This window comes from Budorcas taxicolor, chromosome X, assembly GCF_023091745.1.
Source record: "Budorcas taxicolor isolate Tak-1 chromosome X, Takin1.1, whole genome shotgun sequence".
Taxonomy (NCBI): Eukaryota; Metazoa; Chordata; class Mammalia; order Artiodactyla; family Bovidae; genus Budorcas; species Budorcas taxicolor.
The window spans coordinates 103,208,323-103,224,383 of NC_068935.1; the positions used below are offsets into that span (position 1 = coordinate 103,208,323).

General features: G+C 41.8%; 1 protein-coding gene across 1 annotated transcript in view; it reads left to right on the forward strand.

Annotated features, from left to right (window-relative positions):
* Positions 1 to 6,779: 6,779 nt before the first annotated feature.
* MED14 (mediator complex subunit 14) overlaps positions 6,780 to 16,061 on the forward strand; it is a 60,233-nt gene continuing 50,951 nt past the window's right edge. Inside the window, exons 1-3 of the mRNA XM_052663015.1 lie at positions 6,780 to 6,988; positions 10,993 to 11,019; positions 14,155 to 14,260. Coding sequence (XP_052518975.1) covers positions 6,780 to 6,988; positions 10,993 to 11,019; positions 14,155 to 14,260 — 342 coding nt within the window. The remainder of the gene's footprint in view (positions 6,989 to 10,992; positions 11,020 to 14,154; positions 14,261 to 16,061) is intronic.

Here is a 16,061-nt window from a genome sequence, read left to right on the forward strand (position 1 = left end):
TTTGTGAGCATAAGAAATAAGCTCTTACTGTGCTAAATCACTGATATTTGGGGGGGGGGTGTTTGTTATGGCAGATTGTGTAAATAATACTAATAGAAACATTTTAAACTTTTAAAAATTATGAAATAGTTCAAAACCAATGAAAAGTATAGAATATATTAACAATCATATCTCTACCCCTAGATTTAACAGATATTAATATTGTCACATTTCCTTTTGGTCAGTCTTCAAGAAACCCATTGGGTATGGGTGTGTTAGTTGCTCAGTCATGTCTGACTCTTCACAACTCCATGAACTGTAGCCTGCCAGGCTCTTCTATCCATGGAATTCTCCAGGCAAGAATACTGGAGTTGGTTGCCATTCCCTTCTCCAGACAATCTTTCTGACCCAGGGATCGAACCTGGGTCTCCTGCATGGCAGGTGGATTCTTTACCACTGAGCTACCTGGGAAGCCTAAGAAACCCATTAGATATAACTAATAGCTAATAACCAATAAAGCATCACCATGTCCCTACCCCTCCCTAGATGTAATTACTATCCTGAAGGTGGTGTCTATTATCCTCATTTACATTTTTTACTTTGTCTACAATATATTAAATTATGGAGTATTTTGTGTGCTTAGAAAAATAGGAATAGTATAAAAAAGATAGCTTTTTTCATTCCATATTGTTTTTGAGGTGTCTCCATGTTGGTAACTATAGGTCTAATTTATTCAATTGAAGAGTTATGTAGAAACATAGTAATTTACTTATCTATTGTCCTACTGAGAGACAGTTAAGATTATTCATATTTTTTTGCTTCTAAAAACAATGTTGCAATGAAGTTCTACAAACTTCCTTGATACAATGAACTTCCTTGTATCATCATACAGTCAGGGGCGACCTCTCTGAGGATTTCTCATTTAAGCTGATATTGGAAGGAGGAGAAGGCAGCCACGTGAAAAGCTGGGAAACAAGTGTTTCAGGTGTCTGGAGTAGTGGAAAGCCCTAATACCTTAGGGAATGGCATGTACTAGACCCACCCAGGGCGCTTACAGTGAAGTGAGTGAAGGAAAGACAGGCAGGAGGCAGAGGTGGAGAAGCAGGAAAAGACTACTGTGTTAATAGCTTTAAAGGTCATACTAAGAAGTTTGGGTTTTCTTCTATGTATATGGAAAGCCATCAAAGTGTTCTCATTTTTTCTGGATTGATCAGACCATACTCACAGTATTGTGAGTTTCTTTCCTCAACTTCACTATGAATGGAAAGTGAAAGTGTTAGTCGTTCAATTGTGTCTGACTCTTTGTGACCCCATGAACTGTAGCCCGCCAGGCTCCTCTGGCCATGGGATTCTCCAGGCAAGAATACTGCAGTGGGCTGCCATTCCCTTCTCCAGGGGATCTTCCCGACCCAGGGATCGAACCTGGGTCTCCTGCATTGCAGACAGATACTTTACCATCTGAGCCACCAGAGAATGGAGCAGCTCTTAAATGAATGCAGCTACTGCTTTTGCTCTCTGTTTGGAGGAACTGATGATAATATCATAGGAAAAAAAAAAAAAACTTATCAATTCTTTTCCCAATGTTTTGTGCCTGAGGGGCAGCTGTATATTTCAGAGTGAAACTACAGTTGACCTTTGAATAACACAGGTTTAAACTGCATTATATGCAGATTTGTTTCCAATAAATGTTACTACATGATCTGAGGTAGGTTGAATATCAAGGTACCACAGATAAAGAGAAATTCTGGTTAAAGAAGGCTGACTATAAATTATACTATAAACTATATATAAATTATGGGTTTTTGACTACAAGGAGGGCCTGTACCCCTAACCACTGCATTGTTCAAGGGTCAACTGTATATGTACCAATTTGTCAATTTTCCATCAAAAGGGCTTAAAGGGAACTGTTCTCTTTTTTCTCTGTATTTTGCAATCAATTTATTCTTTTTATTAAAATCAGATTGAGTTCATGAAAGATCTAGCATTTAGGTTGACTTAAGAGCTAAGGAACTATCATACTGCTAGTTCTGAATTTTATCTGCTAATTCTCAGATAGTTTTATCTGAGGTGTGATAGAATCTGGTGATGACCAAGTACAGAAACAATTGAAAATTGGGAATGAAAGAATTAGGCACTTATAGTATTAATACAATGCCAAACATTGTATTGTGGGCTTTAAAATGATCAGTTCAGTTCAGTTCAGTTGCTCAGTCATGTCTGACTCTTTGCGACCCCATGAATCGCAGCACGCCAGGCCTCCCTGTCCATCACCAACTCCTGGAGTTCACTCAGACTCACGTCCATTGAGTCAGTGGTGCCATCCAGCCATCCCATCCTCTGTCGTCCCCTTCTCCTCCTGCCCACAATCCCTCCCAGCATGAGTCTTTTCCTAAATTACACTATTTCCAAAAGTGATTTGGATATGAACCATTCATTTAGTATCTCAGCCAAACATGCTAATATTGTCTCTTCTCCTTACTCATTTCTTCTATATTTGCCTGTGACTATACTAATAAGGTTTGGAGATGGGCTATCACTTTCAGGAGTTTTCATTAAAATACCTCCCAGATCGCCAACAATTTAAGCAAAATACAGTTATTTTCCTGTATTTTCACCCTGTTTTCTGTTAGAACTTTTCAATTATTAAAGATATACAGAAATTTCATTAAAATCTAACCTCATGAATATGGGTGAATATTTCTCTTTTTTAAAACAATCCCCATCCACCCATTAATTTTTTAATTTGCAAATTGGTTGTAATTTCTCTAGGTAGAATCTTACTGCCAAATAGGATGAATACAAAGAGGCATGGTGTATAATTGTGTTTAATATAGACAATAAGACCGAGTTAAAACCCTATTCAGTTCAGTTCAGTCGCTCAGTCATGTCCGACTCTTTGTGACCCCATGAATTACAGCACGCCAGGCCTCCCTGTCTATCACCATCTCCCAGAGTTCACTCAAACTCATGTCCATCGAGTCAGTGATGCCATCCAACCATCTCATCCTCTGTCGTCCCCTTCTCCTCCTGCCCCCAATCCCTCCCAGCATCAGAGTCTTTTCCAATGAGTCAACTCTTCACATAAGGTGGCCAAAGTATTGGAGCTTCAGCTTTAGCATCAGTCCTTCCAATGAACACCCAGGACTGATCTCCTTTAGGATGGACTGGTTGGATCTCCTTGCAGTCCAAGGGACTCTCAAGAGTCTTCTCCAATACCACAGTTCAAAAGCATCAATTCTTCGGCACTCAGCTTTCTTCACAGTCCAACTCTCACATCCATACATGACCACTGGAAAAACCATAGCCTTGACTAGACGGACCTTTGTTGGCAAAACAATGTCTCTGCTTTTGAATATGCTATCTAGGTTGGTCATAACTTTCCTTCCAAGGAGTAAGCGTCTTTTAATTTCATGGCTGCAATCACCATCTGCAGTGATTTTGGAGCCCAGAAAAATAAAGTCTGACACTGGTTCCACTGTTTCCCCATCTATTTGCCATGAAGTGATGGGACCAGATGCCATGATCTTCGTTTTCTGAATGTTGAGCTTTAAGCCAACTTTTTCACTCTCCTCTTTCACTTTCATCAAGAGGCTCTTTAGTTCCTCTTCACTTTCTGCCATAAGGGTGGTGTCATCTGCATATCTGAGGTTATTGATATTTCTCCCAGCAATCTTGATTCCAGCTTGTGCTTCTTCCAGCCCAGCGTTTCTCATGATGTACTCTGCATATAAGTTAAATAAGCAGGGTGACAATATACAGCCTTGACATACTCCTTTTCCTATTTGGAACCAGCGTGTTATTCCATGTCCAGTTCTAACTGTTGCTTCCTGACCTGCATATAGGTTTCTCAAGAGGCAGGTCAGGTGGTCTGGTATTCCCATCCCTTGAAGAATTTTCTACAGTTTATTGTGATCCACACAGTCAAAGGCTTTGGCCTAGCCAACAAAGCAGAAATGGATGTTTTTCTGGAACTCTCTTGGTTTTTCGACGATCCAGTTGATGTTGGCAATTTGATCTCTGGTTCCTCTGCCTTTTCTGAAACCAGCTTGAACATCTGGAAGTTCATGGTTCACGTATTGCTGAAGCATGGCTTGGAGAATTTTGAGCATTACTTTACTAGTGTGTGAGATGAGTGCAATTGTGTGGTAGTTTGAGCATTCTTTGGCATTGCCTTTCTTTGGGATTGGAAAGAAAGCTGACCTTTTCCAGTCCTGTGGCCACTGCTGAGTTTTCCAAATTTGCTGGCATATTGAGTGCAGCACTTTCACAGCATAATCTTTCAGGATTTGAAATAGCTCAACTGGAATTCCATCACCTCCACTAGCTTTGTTTGTAGTGATGCTTTCTAAGGCCCACTTGACTTCAAAATCCTATTAACATCACACAATCAGAATGTGTTAGAAAAGACCTTAAGGACCATCTTGGAGACTTCCCTGGTGGTCCAATGGTTAAGACTCTGTGCTGCCAGTACAGGGGGCTTGGGTTTGACACTTGGCTGGAGAACTAAGGGCTTCCCTGATGGCTCAGATGGTAAAGAATCCCCCTGCAATGGAGGAGACCTGGGTATCATCCCTGGGTTGGGAAGATCCCCTGGAGAAGGGAACAGCCGGCTACCTGGTGCAGTATTCTGGCCTGGAGAATCCCATGGACAGAGGAGCCTGGCAGGCTACAGTCCATGGGGTTGCAAAGAGTGAGACAGGACTGAGCAACTAACACTTTCACTTTTTGGAGAACGAAGGACCATCTTGTACATTTTGTGTGTATGTGACCACCAGGGCTTTTTAGCTGAAGTCAACAGTTTTCAAAAGAGGAAAAAGAACCTTCAACAAAACAAAGCAACTGCCAAAGAAATGATACCATTCTAGCTAATTTAGAAAAAATTTGTTTCCTAAGGTAGCAGCATAGGGATGGATCTTAGGGAGAATATCTACCTTCAGCAACTGTATCTGTGGAGACTGTAAGTGATCCTACTGCCTTTTAATGAGTACTAGGATGGTACTTCGGAAAAGGCAATGGCACCCCACTCCAGTACTCTTGCCTGGAAAATTCTATGGATGGAGGAGCCTGGTAGGCTGCATTCCATGGGGTCGCTAAGAGTCGGATAGGACTGAGCGACTTCACTTTCACTTTTCACTTTCATGCATTGGAGAAGGAAATGGCAACCCACTCCAGTGTTCTTGCCTGGAGAATCCCAGGGATGGGGGAGCCTGGTGGGCTGCCGTCTATGGGGTCGCACAGAATCGGACACGACTGAAGTGACTTAGCAGCAGTAGCAGCAGCAGGATGGTACTGTTTGTGTAAATGTGCTTTAGGATCACAAAAGAGGGAGCAAGTGATTAACATTACACCCTCAGAAAACAGGTGAATTGTCTTCAAGAATGACCAAGAATTACACAAGTGGACAAGAATGAGAGTATTTTAACCTTAGGAAATGGCAAGTGCATCTCTTATTTCTAAGAGTCATAGACAAGACTCTGCAAAAAGATATTTGAAAAGGGTGGCGGCAAATGACGCTTTTAAACAGTGCACATTAAAACTACCTAGGAAGCTTTTAAAAATCCTGAAGCCCCGACCAATTAAAGCCGAATCTATGTGGAGAGGAGCCTAAGTATTTTTTAAAGCCACCCATTCCTCCATCTCCCCCCAGATTCTAACGTGCAGGCAAGGTTGAGAATCACAGCTTTAAATCAGAAAGCAAAATATTAAGCGTGCATTTTGAGCGGGAAAATGTGGCAGTAGGGCATAGAAAACGAACTGAAAAGTCCTTGGAAGGCAGGGCGGCTACTTCAAGAGCAGGGACAAGAAACAAGTGGGAGAATCAGTGGTAGAGGATGTAAAGACTGTTTCTGCGGTAGAACTGCCAGGTTTTGGAGGTAGCTAATGAGCTCAGCATATATTCAACTCCATTCAAGTTAAGTTATTCTGCCAGTGGCTCTTCTTCTACCCTCAATAATATTTTCTCGCATATTTTCCCACAGTTAAAAAAAAAAAATGACGGAAACGTCTCCTATCCCACGAAAGGCGCATGGGCAGACTGTGGGAGATGCAAAGATCTGAGACGTCACAAGCGCTCAGCCGTAACAATTTCCTTTCGAGTCCAGAAACACAGGTCACAAATATCTGGGATAGGGTGTCCTCCCCGGGCGGGCTGCACCCACCAGGGGAATGCTGATGGACACCTCAGCACAAATCTGATCTTTTTAAACTCCAAAGGGCGGCGAGGGCAAGGGCCGGGCAACTGCTGACGTTCTCAATGACAACACTGGCTCCGCCCTTACACTCACTTCCGGCGGCGCGCAGCCCCCATTTCCGCTTTTCCCGCCCGCGCGCCAGCCCCGCCCCACTCCCACGCGCCCCTCAACGTCCACGCGCCCCTCAACGTCCCCCCGCCCGACCGCAGGGAGAAAAGGCACAGGTTGCTGTCGGAAGTCCCCCTTTGGTTCCCCTTCCGTTCTTCCTAACGACTTCCGCTTTGGGCGGTCAATATGGACGCTGCGGCTGCCTGGCCGAGCGGCCTCTGAACGGTTGCTGTGGCGCTGCTTCTCTGCGGCTGCCGCCCCGCTTCCCCGCCCTCCCCCCGCCCCTCGCTCCAGTCCCTGGAGCCGGCGGGCTTGTCGCTACATGGGGGCGGGCCTCTGCGGCCGGCCGTAAGGCTTCCTGTTCGGAGGCGGCTCGGCAGTAGCAGGCGGCGGCGGCGGCGACTCCGCCCGCGCCCACTTAGGCGCGGTGACTGAGCGCCCGGGAGGGAGGTTCGAGGGCCACATCTTGTACCGCTGCGCCAAGCCCGGCCCTGTGCCGCCATGGCCCCAGTGCAGCTGGAGAACCACCAGCTGGTCCCGCCCGGAGGCAGCGGCAGCGGCGGCCCCGCGTCAGCCCCGGCGCCTCCTCCTCCCGGAGCCGCCGTGGCAGCGGCCGCTGCGGCCGCGGCTAGCCCCGGCTACCGGCTGAGCACCCTCATCGAATTTCTGCTGCACCGGGCCTACTCGGAGCTCATGGTGCTGACGGACCTGTAAGTGCCGCGAAATCCACGCCTGTTCCCCAGCCCCCGCTTCCCGCCCAACCGGCTGAGAGGTTCGCACCTCCTTCTCCACAAGAGGCTGCTGCTTTCTCCTCTCCGCTGGGCTGCTTAAGTCTAGAATTTCTGAACTCTTGGGGCCCAGCGGAGGTGGAGGAGGAGCTTTCCATTTGGGGTCCTGGAGATGAAGCAACCGAGACTTGTAAATTATGCACGTTGTTTGACTTTCCCTGAAAAGCCCATCTTTGGAATTTTTGCTCGATTTGCCAGCTGAACCTTACTGATTTGTTGGTTGGAAGCTTTTTAGCCCAGACTCCTAGTTTAGGGTTTAGGAATATATATTATTCGGGCGTTTAAAAAAATTCCCAAAGACAAATTGTGTTACAGCCTCTTACGGTACATTTTAAATGTAGGTTGTAATTGCTTCTGACAAAGTTTGAACTCAGGAGATGTGTGTAAAATAATGCAAAATGTTGGATTCCAAGTTTGTTTTCCTGGAATGTTTGAGACTGTTTGAAGTCTTAACACATGTAGTGTAAGTAAAGATTTTTTTGGTGGCTAGCCTGTTGTTATTGTCTCATGGGGTATGAGGGGAGTTTATAAATCACCAAGTTAGCAGTAAAATGCCTTGGGATATGATTAGAGTGTTAATCCCTTCAGAATAGGATCAGAATACACTGTAATGATTTTCAGGTGTGTGAAGAAAAGAAACTGAAATTTAGGGGTATATATAGTTGAATTACTGTTTAACATTTTTAAAATCTAGTTTCAGAGAAAGTAAGACTTACTAGTTTTCAGTTAGATTCATTTTTATCTTTCAGTAGACTCCAGTGTATTATTCAGTTGAAGTACATTTGTATGTAGGTATGAGGCTGTGAAGTGTCACAGTAATTTGTTGCTAGAGACTGTTAAAATATTTTTCTGCAGATGACTAAAAAAAGTTCCACTTACTCCTGTAAAACATTCTGAGAATTTTGATATACTTTATTGAGGGGGATGGAAAGAAGGCTACCCCTGTCTAATGAGGAAATTAAATAGCTGTCATGATTAGATTATGGTGGTAGTATACTTCTCTGCACCGTTTCTTGTTGGCTCTCATATAAGAATTTGAGTAGCCAGGAGAAAAATCTCATGTACCCATCCCATGTATAGCTATGGGAAAATGTTGAAAACTGCTGCTATCTGTGGTGTGTAATTTGTATAATTTGTCTTTCCATAGGACATTTGTAGAAATTCTTGTGTTATTCTGTTTTAGCACTTAGTTATGAAAAGAGAAATATTTATTGCTGTAGGATAAGTACATAGGTTTAGTCTTACACACTTTATATGAGGATGATTCCTACACTTATCTCTCCAGCACATACCTCTCCACTGAGCTGCAGACTCTATCCACATGCTTTCATTTAAGTACCTAGTGGACATTTCAGCGGACCAAGTCCAGAACCAAACTCCTGATTCCATTCAATCCTCCCCCGACCCCCCCCCAAAAAAAACCCTTTCCTATCTCACTAAGTACTCTCTCTATTCTTCCTCTGGATGCTTAGGCCAGGAATTTTGGAGTTAATTCCTGGCTCCTCTTTCTTCCAATCCCGCATCAGTAAATTCTGTCATCTCTGGCTTCAGAATCCCACCACTTTTCAACCATTCCATCAAGTGTTAATCCTCTGCTCCTGTTGCTGTAGTAGTTGACTAACTGGTACCTCTGCTGCTACCCTTGCCCCTCCCTCTGTGGTTTTTCCTTCATGAAATACCCAGGATGATCCTTTTCAAACTTATTTTTACTCACAACTTTCCCATGGTTCCCCATCTCAGAGTAAAAAACTTTTTATAGTCACCAATAGAGTGATCATAAAGTTTATGGTCCAGATGAGGATGCTTTTGAACATGAAAGGTGGTGCTATTAATAACTATGTCAGAGCAACAGGCATAAACTGGGACTGTATTGAGCAAACCAAGACTGTGGTCTACCTTTAAGGTCCTACATGATGTGTCTTCTCTCCCTTACCGCCTTTGTTTAGTTGTTGTTTAGTCACTAAGTTGTGTCCAATTCTTTGCGACCCCATGGACTGTAGCCCACCAGGCTCCTCTGTCCATGGGATTTCCCAGGCAAGATACTGGGATGGGTTGCTGTCTCTGTTTCCTCTATTGTAGACCATGGAGAATTTAAGGGGAAAATTCACTGTTGTTCCTGATACATAGGTATATAAAATAACTTTTTTCTCATTTGATTTGTGGTCACCAAAATTGGTTTAGGAATAAGTTCCTAGATCATGTATTTTCCCTTGTTCCAGGTAGAGATTGTCAGGATTAGTGTATTAATATAAAACCAGTGTTCAAGTATACTTTGAGTCTTATTTCTGCCACATTCGATGTTTGTGGAGTATTGAAAGTAAAAAAGGTGGCTTGTTTTTGGCCCCAGATTTCTAAATTTTTTTCTTTTGCTTGTTCATTTCCTCCTGCCTTTCCCTCACCCATGTATATGCTCTTATCTTAGAGTTTACATTCTGTTGTGATTTTTTTTTTTTTTTTTACAGATTTAGGTTCTACTTTTTTAAAACTTTTTTTTTTTGATTGAAATCAGAAAATGCTAGAATCTTACACTCTTTGGTGTAAATAAGGTTTTTGTGACTTACTGCACTTTCGGGCTCTTGCCCCAAGTGGTGGACTTGTCATCCATAAAGGAATTTTAAATAGATGAGGAGGAACTGGGGAGAAGGGGATGCGGGCAGCAAAGCCTGTCCTTTGTCCCTGAAAAGATACCACCTCTGGCAGGAGAAGATCCTTTTAGGGTCTCTGGGACAAGGGGCAAGAGCTGAAACAATGATTCCTGTTCTTTCTGCCCCCGAAGACTCTGCTCTTCTCTTTTTTTTCCTCTCTCTCTCACGTGCACACAAGCATCCGTGGTTCTCAATCTCTCCTCTCTTAAGGACAGGGAGAGTTCTCAAGGAGTGTCTTCTGAGTCTTTCACAGGCATAGGAACTTGCCAGCAACTGCTTTTACTTACAGTCTTATCATAATAAGGCCTTAATTTTTGTTTCATTCTCTGATCTGCTGGCCCTTCCAACTCCTACCCAGTTTCTTTTGTCACTTGAATCATAACTTGAGCTCCCATCCCACTGTATACACTAAGAACTGTAGGTAACTATAAGCCAGAGCTCATTTTAATAGTTCCCCTTCCTTGTACCATGAATCTCTCGAGGTGGTTTTAGTTTTTCTGCACCTGTGGCATGTCAGTGGGAAAAGAGCATCTTAAGTGGCTCAGTGTGTTCTTCAAAAATGGATCCGATGTAGGGGAGGCTTTAGAGTTCAGGCTGTTGAATCTTGAACCGTGGAGAATGTGATTCAGGAAGCAGATCAGGACCTTTCTAAGCATCAGTGGGTATGAGGGTGTTAAATGGTATAGTTTATCAGGGAAAATGGTGACATTGGTTGCTTGCTGTCAGTACTGCAGAACTAGCAAAAAAGAGATCAAGGTTTTCCTGGAGCTGTTTGAAAATAATCATATGCATCTCACCAAGCGGCATCATAATTGCTGTATAACCCTTGGCTGACACTGGCCCTTTCCCATGCCTAGCTTAACCCACCATAACAAAGCGTGAAGGGATTGGTGCTTGGAAGCAAGGTTCTGTTGAATATAGAGAGGCTCGCAACTAAGTAGTACCTTGTATTCATGACCATTTGGTCTTAAAAGAAGATTTTCTTTGACTTCTCTGTGATATAGTGTGCTAATAAGACTTGGGCTTTTTTTTTTAATGTTTGAGGTTCGCGCAGTATCTTTTGAAGAATGGAGAGAAATGTTTCTTTGTTAGTTTTTCCTTTGTAGCTATATCACTGAAAACTTACGAAAGTTATGAGTGGAGCCACACAAGCCTATAGTGGCTATTTGTCCAGTTTTTCTGAAATGCTAAGGTATTTTAATAGAGTGAAAGTAAAGGCCATAATCATACTTTGATGAAGATGTGCATATATTTAGTCAACTTCTTTTTTTTTCTTCTTAGGCTGCCAAGGAAATCTGATGTGGAAAGGTGAGTATGAAAAAAACCTTAAATCTGTGTTGATATATCTATGAGTGAGTGAGTGAGTTTATGTGAGTGAGAGAGAGTATGGGGGGAGATATGTGTAGGTATGGGTAGTAGGATTGTGGACTGGGAACCTAGGCCCAGAGAGCCTAGGGTGACTTCTCACATCATTTGTTTAAGATGTCCCTGGAAGTGTAATTTCTGTATCCTTGACAATTCTTGGTATGTGGCCAGCTCTGGACCTTGTCTTCTAGAAACTGACCAGGTCAAGTGCCTCAGGGGGTAAAAAGATGCAGAAGATAGAGAACTAAATGGAGATAGCTGGTTGGTCATTTCTCACTTTCTGCAGTGATATCTGATTAGATATCTTTAGAGAATGGACATTTGCCTACTGCTGTTACTGATTTATAGTTAAGAGAATTTTGATTCAGTTGGAGTTTGGGGCTTAAGACATAACTAAATGCTAGTTCGTTTCCACAGTCCAAGGGAACAAGATAAAGTCTGAAAGATATCAGGTGATGGAGATTTAAATTGTGGCTACAGTATAGACTACTTGACTCTGTCTTTGGTACTACTTACGCTCCTTGGTTGATGTTTTTTTAAATACCAAATCACTTGGGTGAATTTTAGCATTGTTAGTGGCTATGCTCCACCCACCCCCACCCCCACCCCCACTCCCAATGACCTTTTTGATAGAATTGGACAGAGATCGAAAAGATAGAGGTAAATGAGACCTCTACCTTGAAGTATACCTGTGTTATGGTTTGGCTGGTCCATTTTAAAGGAAGGAAATGAAAATCAGGATGTGTTCTGTCCATTCTGGGGTAGAAAGGGAAACTGGGCCTTGGAGAACCAACTCTTGCTGCCTGTCACCCCAGACAGCGTGTTGTCAAGGAAAAAAACATGTACAAGTAGTTTACAAAGGGGTATGTCTCCTTTCCAGTAGAGGAGCTCATCTGGCAAATGAAGTTCATAGTGTACAAATATGTTTGCTTTGGGAGAGAAGAGGAGACCTCACTTCCTCTGTAAGCTGTTGCTGAGTTAGAGAGCACTGAGGGACTGCCAGATGTGAGTGTACATTTAACATTTCTGCTGTGTCCCAGTCTTGCCTGTGATGTACTCTGCTTGTTTTATCTCTAAGAATCCTTCACAGACACTGGCAAAGATTCATAATTGTATCAGTGTCCTGGATTCTTCTCTACCACCAATAATCCTATTGCAGGCTGAATCTTCAGGAAGCTTTTCAGGTTGTTTGTGGGCTATGTATGCTCTTAATAGGAGCTAGACTCTATGGTCTTCAGTCAGGATTATGTTGCAGCAGAAGGTTTCATTTTGGTGCATTGTATTATGGGGTTACTGTTGCAAAGATGCAGAGGTATGGGTTGGATATGTAGGTTGTTGGATAGCTGTACTAAGATTAATATGTCAGAGTCCACTTGGAGGGAGGTTGATGTCTTTCTGGGGCCTGTCATCAGTCCTGACCTGTTGAATATTTTTTTGTGTGTCTTAAGGTAAATCATAAAAGGTAGTGTTATCAGTTTTGTAGCCGACATGAAGTTGCAAGGTCTAGCTAACATGCTGATTGACAAGATAAAGCTTTTGGTGTAAAGCTTTTAAGGCTTTATGAGGAAAAGATAAAAATACTGTTATTGGGAGAAAAAGCATTGTAGTGGATATAGCATGAAAATAGATATGGACAGACCTAGCTTTTATTTTTAGTGCTTTCTTTAACTTTGCTTGGATAATTTAATATCCAGGCTTTTCACTGAAATTAGTTTGGTAAGGAGTTGCGTAGTTAAGCTCTTTATTCAGTTTTCTAAATCATGCTCCTGCCAAATGGGAAAAGGACCCTTGCTTTTGTAGAAATAATACAGTTTCAAGCTTTGGTAAGGGATTTTTCACTTCTTTCTCTTACCAAAAAGGTTCAGTCCAGTTCAGTCACTCAGTCGTGTCCGACTCTTTGTGACCCCATGAATCGCAGCACGCCAGGCCTCCCTGTCCATCACCAACTCCCAGAGTTCATCCAAACTCATGTGCATCGAGTCAGTGATGCCATCCAGCCATCTCATCCTCTGTCGTCCCCTTCTCCTTCTGCCCCCAATCCCTCCCAGCACCAGGGTCTTTTCCGATGAGTCAACTCTTCGCATGAGGTGGCCAAAGTATTGGAGTTTCAGCTTCAGCATCAGCCCTTCCAATGAACACCCAGGACTGGTTTCCTTTAGGATGGACTGGTTGGATCTCCTTGCAGTCTAGGGGACTCGCAAGAGTCTTCTCCAGCACCACAGTTCAAAAGCATCAATTCTTCGGTGCTCAGCTTTCTTCACAGTCCAACTCTCACATCCATACATGACCACTGGAAAAACCATAGTCTTGACTAGATGGACCTTTGTTGGCAAAGTAATATCTCTGCTTTTGAATATGCTATCTAGTTTGGTCATAACTTTATGCAGAGTGCATCATGAGAAACGCTGGGCTGGAAGAAGCACAATCTGGAATCAAGATTGCTGGGAGAAATATCAATAACCTCAAATATGCAGATGATACCACCCTTATGGCAGAAAGTGAAGAGGAACTAAACCTCTTGATGAAAGTGAAAGAGAGTGAAAAAGTTGGCTTTAAGTTCAACATTCAGAAAACTAAGATCATGGCATCTGGTCCCATCACTTCTTGGGAAATAGATGGGGAAACAGTGGAAACAGTGTCAGACTTTATTTTTGGGGGCTCCAAAATCACTGCAGATGGTGATTGCAGCCATAAAATTAAGAGACGCTTACTCCTTGGATTTCAAAGCATAATTTCGTTCCCTTTGTGACCCAGTTAACTTTTATATAATAATTTTATATTTGTGAATATAGTATATTTTAGTAAACAACTTTTATTGTAGTATAAAATTAATTATAGCATGTGATTCATTGCCTAAGCATTCTATTGGATTTATTATTCTGAGGTAGAAAATGAGGCATATGCAGGTGGTATACAAAATGTGACAATAATTCATGTTTAGATAAATATTTTAGGTGGGTTCTTTCATTGTAATGGTTGTAAACAGATTGATTCATATTTTAGCTCAGATGAAATTAATTTTGAAATACTCCTTCAAATATGCTGATTCATTAAGAGTTGTTTTGTTTTGTTTTAAAGGAAAATAGAAATAGTGCAGTTTGCTAGCCGGACACGCCAACTCTTTGTTCGACTATTAGCTTTAGTAAAATGGGCTAATAATGCTGGCAAAGTGGAAAAATGTGCGGTGAGTTAAACTTTCGACTTAATTTTATATAAAATAACTTTTTGAAATGTTAACTTGTAATAGGCATAGTTTCTAATTTTAATTCTAACATATATGCTGATATGTTTTCGGAGGCATTACTTATGTGAGTAACCATTTCTGTATGATAATATATAGTATATATCTGTAGAAACTTATTTTTTGTTTATGGACATCTAATCAGAAAAAAAAGAGTAGACCATATCTGGAGACATTAAATATGAGACTGGATGTAAAGGGGGAAAATGGTTAGTTTACATTTGTATGATTTCTTAGAGTTTACAAAGTATTCCCTAAATTTTGCCTCTTGATTTCCTGACAACCCTTTGAGAGTGGCAGAGTCTGTATTCTCTTCTTATTTTACAGATAAGGAAATTAAGGAAATAAGGTTCCTAGAAGTTAAATGGCTTTTTCAGGGCCACAGAACTGACGATAGCATTTATCTGTCCCTTTATTTATTCACTGGGGCTTCCTTGGTGGCTCAGACAGTAAAGAATCCACCTGCAAAGCAGGAGACCCAGGTTTGGTCCCTGGGTTGGGAAGATCCCCTGGAGAAGGGCATGGCCACCTGCTCCAGTATTCTTGCCTGGAGAATTCCATGGACAGGGGAGCCTGGTGGACTACAGTCTATGGAGTCGCAAAGAGTCAGACACGACTGAACAGCTAACATACTTGTTTATTCATCTGTTCATTCTCCAGACGTTTATTGCACACAAGGCATAAAGACATGGTGGATTGAGACTCGAATAAGGCATAGTCCCTGCCCTCAAGAAGCTCGTGGTCTTTTGACTGTTGGGTCACTTTTTTGAATTCAAAAGGATGACCTGTAGTGAAGTTTACCAAAGATGCTAAAATATGGCCACCACACACACTCCCCTCAAAAGTTTTAAGCTGTATTCAAGAAGGGTTAAGGAGTTCATATTGGAAAGGGTAGAGTAATTATAAAAAAGTGAATAAAGTGCTAAAATGATGAGAGCATGTATTAATCCACATTAATTGAAGTCAGTTCTCCAGATCCAGCTCTGCAAGGTCAAGTAGCCTTCTAGCCACTGTAGGAAAAGTGGATAGGTTCTCTAAGTGAACTTGACATTGATGCTCAGATTCTTTTTTCCCATTCCCATGTCGTATGTAATGACATTTAAAAGTTTTATCAGTTTTTATAGGTGCAAGTTCAGAAAAAGCTTACACTGGATAAATTATATTCAGATCATTTTCAAATTCTGAATTTACCAGGTTTCCTAGATAAAATCAGCTACTCAGTGTAGAGGTAATTTATTTTTTGCACCTGTCAAGCTAAGTTGAAATATTTTGATAGTAACTGTATCTGCAGATTTATTAGGGTTTGCATATTCCATAAAGTTTCACTTCAGAAAGAAATCTATAACACAGTTGTATTTCTGCCCATGACTTTCTGAAATGTCTCCTCAATTTTAGTGCATTTGATATCCAGTGCATTTGATATCTTCAGTTTCACTAAGTTCCCCTATCATTAGACAGGAAGCTTATGTGAAAATTGCTAAGTGAAAGGAAAAGAGGTTATGAAGAAGTTGAGAACTTAAAATTCTAGAATAATATATTTTTTGAAAGTTAAAAGAAGACTGTTTTCTAGCCACAGATTTTCTTTGTCTCTAGGAGTAAGCTGATATCATCCTTCTATATAACATTGGTCAAAGAGGGGGGTATCTTGTACAATATATTTAGTTTTTTTAATGGGGGAAAAGTCCTTTTATTTATTCATCTGTCCATTGATTTGCTTGGTAAATTAAAGTTTGTAGACAGAAAG